The 5,715-nt window shown below is 38.2% G+C and overlaps 1 protein-coding gene across 1 annotated transcript; it reads right to left on the bottom strand.

The window, feature by feature from the left end:
- tnni1c (troponin I, skeletal, slow c) lies at positions 1–1,868 on the bottom strand. Its single transcript, XM_070907473.1, has 6 exons — positions 1,845–1,868; positions 1,008–1,049; positions 750–881; positions 491–580; positions 190–372; positions 1–105 (listed from the first exon to the last, which is right to left on the bottom strand). The coding sequence occupies exons 1-6, from the start codon at positions 1,866–1,868 to the stop codon at positions 19–21; spliced, it is 558 nt and encodes a 185-aa protein (XP_070763574.1). The 3' UTR covers positions 1–18.
- Between the last annotated feature and the right edge of the window lie 3,847 nt (positions 1,869–5,715).

Here is a 5,715-nt window from a genome sequence, read left to right as displayed (position 1 = left end):
ATTTGTTACTCTCTAACATCAAGCATCAAACATCTTCTTTCTGCCCTCCATACCAGACATGGCCTCCACGTTCTTACGCCAGTCACCCACCTCCATGGTCAGCTCCTAAGGTATCAGAACACACATTACAGACCATTACGTTTTTGTCAGAGATTTTAGATTCCTATATATCTGCTTAAGTAGTCGCACCTTCTCTTGTTTGATGTCCTCTTTCTTCACAGACTTGAGGTTCGACCTCAGGTCCATGGATTCCTTGTTTTTGGATCCAAAGAGAGCTTTCATCATCTCATCTGCTGACACTCTCACCTTCCTCAGAGCTGGCTTCTTGAACTTCCCTCCGAGGTCCTGCACTTTTAGATTCAATTCATTGATCTAGAGACAGTGAAAAGCTTAGCTGGTGACTTTTTGTTAATAAAGGACTCTTTTTCTTGATGTACTTCTGTTGCAATGTTTTTCATGTAAATCCGGTGTGTCGTGGTGCATGACATACGTCTCTGTTGTTCTTGATGACTTTGGCCTGACAGTCGTACCGCTCCTCATCCACCGTTTCAATCTTTTCATGCATCTGCTTACAGAGTTTCTACAAAACACAAATATCCACACTGAAGATATAGAATATATAGAATATATAATATCCACAAGAACAGGACCCTTGATTATTGTTTCTACATAATCAATCTTGTTGATTAGTCTTAGGGCCATAACCTACTTTATCTGACTATAGCTGACTGTTTTGTTGTGACTCTCACCTGCAGTTCCTCCATGTTTAAACCCATGAGCTGCAGCGGTGGAAGCTTTTCTCCCAGGTAGTGAACCTTCTCTTCCTCTCTTGCAGCCTTCTCCGCCTCCAGCTCTTCCATCGCACGAGCCAGCAAGAGGATCTGGATGGGTCGAAGTTAACATAGAAAGAAATGCATAATCAGCAATCAATATCATAATATTCATAGATTTGTGTACAATTTGTTAGGAAAAGTGAGTTTTTTTTACTTGTTTTTACAAGTGTTTACCTTCAATGAGAGCTTGCGGGAGGCTGAAATCTTGCTTTTGGGCTGAAAATAATACAAAATGTGACATTATTTACAATAATCATGCAATTTAAATATACCTTTTGTCAGATAAATTGCAAATTCTTTACCTAGAATAGCTAAAATAGGTTCCTAGTTTGGTGCAATTACTGGTACCTCTCACTCACTAATGTGACTTTGACTTACTATGTGCATTAGCATCTCACTAGCAGCAGCTTGTAATGCCCAGTATATCAAAAATGTCTCCTTACCCTGAAAATGCATACATACATTTTCCCATTTGACATTGCACGCTGCAAACCTTAGGTTCACTTCACATTTACAGTATTTGACCCCAAAACCTTTAAGATCAAAATTAAAGCAACAGATTCACATTGTTGTTGATGTCAAAAGACATCACTAACACTTGATTTTGATGTTATTCAATGAGCAAGAGAGCAGTTCAGTCCATGCTCCACACACCTTTTAATTCTGAAATCGTTCATGAGAAGGTCAAAATGTTATTATTAGTATCATTTTTTCTTTGTGTTTGTTATTGGTCTTTGTAAAAAAGGAAATTGTAATTTATGTGTCAGAGCCAATATGATATTGTACTGTAGTGTATAGTTAACATGATAACATAAATTCAACTTGTGTTTTTAGACTTTGCATCCTATCTTATCATGATATGACCCATTTGCTTTGTAATGTTGTTTTCTTCCAGTTAAGCTGAGTGAAAAGATTCAGTCATTCAAACATGCAAACGCATAACTACTTGACATGTTAGCACAATAAGACTACTTTCATAAACACATTGTCAGTTGAAATAAGTGTTACTACCTTTGCCTCTGCCTTCGGGGCCATGGCCGATGATGTGTACTGAGAAAGAAAGAGAGAAAGACAAGGAGTTTAAGCTACATTAAACATTAAACTCTAATTGTTTTTCCCAATTATTTAGGTTAGACAGCACGGGAAGACATGCAGGCTATAACTTACATCACTGGGGTGGCCATGTGGGATTTGTTGGACCAGAGAAATCAGAGATACACAATCAGACAAGAAACACTGTTATTATTCTGAGACAAAAATGCTTCACAGGCCAATAAACACAGTGGAAAAGATTGCCTTTAAACTGTGATGACAGAACTTACTCATCATACATCGTTGAGTCTTTGAGAAAGGAACTATTAGGATGCTGTTAGATTTGAAAAAGAAATAAAATGTCCAGTAATAACCAGAAAAAGACTCCTCCAGTATCAGAACATCAATGTACAAGAGTGAGAAATCAGAATGGCATTTAACAACAGTTGGCTTGTATATACCAAACGTGTGCACCAAAGATCCTCTAGCAAGAAGATGAATCACTCCACTAAATCTTCTGGATTAAAACAAGTGAAAGATGACCTCTCTATCTTTGAGTAGCAGGTTTCTGTTGACATCCAGCTGCATCTCCATTTTCCTACTCATTCCTCAAAATACAAAGTCAACATTTCCGTATAAGCCACTTGCCACACAAGCAGGGTCTTATGTTGATGTCAGAAGTAGACTCATCAGCAGTGATTACCCTGTCAGGATGACATCTGTAGTACCTTGAAATAAGGACGTAGTGAGATGTCTTCTCTTTTTCCAACTACTCTAATAGCTGGTTTTGTGACGCCTCCCACTTCTCAGTCTGAAATTATTGGTCGGTCACAGGGATTAACGGGAAAGCTCGGCTTATTAACTCAACAAGTCTTTACTGACTGATATGATTATCACCTCTGTTGGAAAGGATAATGTCCAATTAACAGACAAAATCGATCCCAGTCTGACACCAACATAAAGCATTTGTCTTCTGATCATTCATCTGAAAGGAATAACCTAAAATAACATAAAATACTTGTAATATAACTCAATATTCCTCACAGTATAACTGTGTATGCAACACATTTGTGAACTTGGTCATGTTTGCATGCTGCAGGGTAACAAATGTGAGTCCCTATATCCCTAAATTTTAATATAATGACACTTTTGTGCATACTTCATGTCTGCAGGAAGGGACAAGAACAACAGACATGACTGTAATTTCTGCTTGTGTTGCTCCACAGCAAATGTCACCTTGATATATTCAATAACCTTTCCGAGTGCTATGTCTGTCATCCACACAATGTGATGCACCCACTCTGTCACTATTAAACACATGGTCGGATTAACCTGTTAGGGGCCGCAGGGTCCAAAAACAGTTACCATGAGCACCACAGAGCACACAGTGGACACTAAAGACAACTATCATTCGGAAAATGCACCATGGGAGCACAAGATAAGCTAACATAAAGTAATTAAGGTCAAAAACTATATTCATCCGTGGTACTTTGGCACAGCAGTGCTTTGAGCTAAATGCCAACTTTGGCATGCTAACATGCTGATGTTTAGCAGGTATTATGTTTACCATGTTCACTTAGTTTAACATGCTAAGTTGTTGAGACATTTCACTAAGCTGATGGGAATGTCATGTATTAGAAAAATAGAAATGTTGACCTCATGGTGGCGCTAGAGGAAAAAGTCAATGTCTGTACATCATTTTGTGCCAATCCATTCATTAGATGTTGAGATATGTTATAGGATAAGTGAAAACTTTAAGCTGCTGGTGTCCCATCTGCTCAATGTGTAGGAACATGTTGAATAATGATGAAATGTCAATAGAAATGACCTTCCCAAGTGTCAAAGTTTGTATCATCCATAAATAAAACATGAACTTAAATATAAGTATTAAAATGTGTGTGTATCTGACATACAATAAGTTGAAATTCAGGCCAAGAATGGCAAGAAACAACAAGTGATTGTCGTGAAGAGCACTGCTTCAGTTTTGTCTAAATGTATCAGTTCTGGGACACGTGCACCTGCTTTGTGTAATATGACCACTGCACAGACTTAAACAACAACATCAAAGCTTCAACCTGCTGTATTCACCCATTCTTCACACCTGTATATTGTTTTTCAGGGTCACAGGCAGGCTGGAGTTCCAGCAGAGGTGACAGTGCTAACCAGCAAACTAATATTTCTCTTATTTTTGAACAGGATGTTTACAGGTTTATGTGGGCTTACCAGGACAAGCATGTCGTGATTGTCTGCTCTGTCAACACTTTTGAGATGGACGAGTTTAAGAAGCAGATTTTTGTACCCGTCTCTCTTCTGTTTGAATTGAAAACAGAATATATTTCCATGGGACTAAATCACTTTTGGGTCATGATTAGAATTTATATAATATGCAGAAAGTAAATATCAGTTGGATTTTCATTGTATATTTTTCTTCTTTATGGCACATAGCTGTTTTCATCCTTCAAAGGTTGGAAAAGGTTGACCTTGATGGTGTCAACCTCCTGTGACATGCTCCCTTTCTGTGAGAGTGATGATGTGTTTTGTGGGCCTGCAGGAACAAAAGCATGTTGTGTTCTATATATAGGTAGTCTGTCCCCAGCTGCCCGAGACGGTATGCAAAACACCTTTTGCACTACATCAATTTTGGGTTCAACAAGTCCTTTGTACTCTCCCTATCCCTCTGTAATTATTTCATGTATTGTAATGAACAAGGGGCTAGTAATATTAAACAGCTGTTTAAGGAAAAATGTGACCTTTAAATGGGTCCAGGTGAGAAGAGTTCATTATCTTAACACATATAGATAGTTATACATGTAACCTAATCTGGAGCGACGAGGCCCTCTTTATAGCTCCAGGGATGGCACAGACATTTGTCTTCATAGATACATACAGACCAAGAATACCAACCTATGGTCTGACTTCCCCCGATGGACAGAGGTGACAAGCTGTTGGCTCTGTGATTTAATTTAGACAAATCCACCTGGCACAAGGCTCAGTAACTAATGACAATAGGCCTCTGCCAGTACCTTTTCAGAAAGCACCGAAACAATATAGAAAGCAACATTGTGGTATTTTTTGATAATAAGAAAAATGGAGAAAATAACACACTTATCCATTTCTGTATCAGTGTATATAAACAAAAAAAGAAAAAAAAATCAAAAATTAAAATCAAACAAAAGTTAAACAATTATATGACTGACCAATAACACTATGCATTATATAACATAGATACATTTCATTTATAACATGCATGAATGTAGATATCACCTGGAAGATGAAGAGGGAACAGGTTGTTAACGTTGCGCATGCCCAAGACAAACCCTAACGCTGCCTTTAAGTGGTAATACGGTTTTTAACCGAATACGTAAGTAAGTAAAATAAGTAAAATACAGCGAAACGGACAAAAATGTACTTTCAGTGATTGTTATGCATATGTATTTTTTTCCAGTGAGAGTAGTTGTTAAGAACTATATTTTGTACTTTTTTTTCTAACCGGAGGAACATTTTGTGTAGAGTTTCAAATGGAAGTACGATCTTACGAGGTGTCCTCGAAGGTAGCACACGTTAACCCCCGAAAACTCATTCATCATGGGCAGAATCTTTATCAAGCTAGCCGTTGGCTAACCAGCGATATGTGTAATATGGTTTAATTAGTCGGTCGTAACGTTACCCGTACAGCTGTATCTATTTAGCTAGCTATAATATCAGCGGGGGAATATTTCCAACTTGAACGACACTTTGTTGCTTGGTTTACTGGGAACTAACGTCTCGTGTTATGGGAGAGACACGGAGGTCAGACGAGTGGTGGGCTGTCAACAGTAATGCCCGAGTAAAACGAGCTTCTTGCCGCTTT

The sequence above is a fragment of the Enoplosus armatus genome, chromosome 6, assembly GCF_043641665.1.
Source record: "Enoplosus armatus isolate fEnoArm2 chromosome 6, fEnoArm2.hap1, whole genome shotgun sequence".
Lineage (NCBI taxonomy): Eukaryota > Metazoa > Chordata > Actinopteri > Centrarchiformes > Enoplosidae > Enoplosus > Enoplosus armatus.
This window is presented reverse-complemented; position numbering and strand designations above follow the sequence as displayed.

Excerpts from the sequence above, each read along its gene's own strand:
- tnni1c (XM_070907473.1), bottom strand. The coding sequence starts at position 1,868 with ATGGCCCCGAAGGCAGAGGCAAAG. Across the intron at positions 882-1,007 it reads CCCGCAAGCTCTCATTGAAG|ATCCTCTTGCTGGCTCGTGC; the intron begins GTAAACACTTGT and ends CGACCCATCCAG. Across the intron at positions 373-490 it reads TCATCAAGAACAACAGAGAC|ATCAATGAATTGAATCTAAA; the intron begins GTATGTCATGCA and ends CACTGTCTCTAG.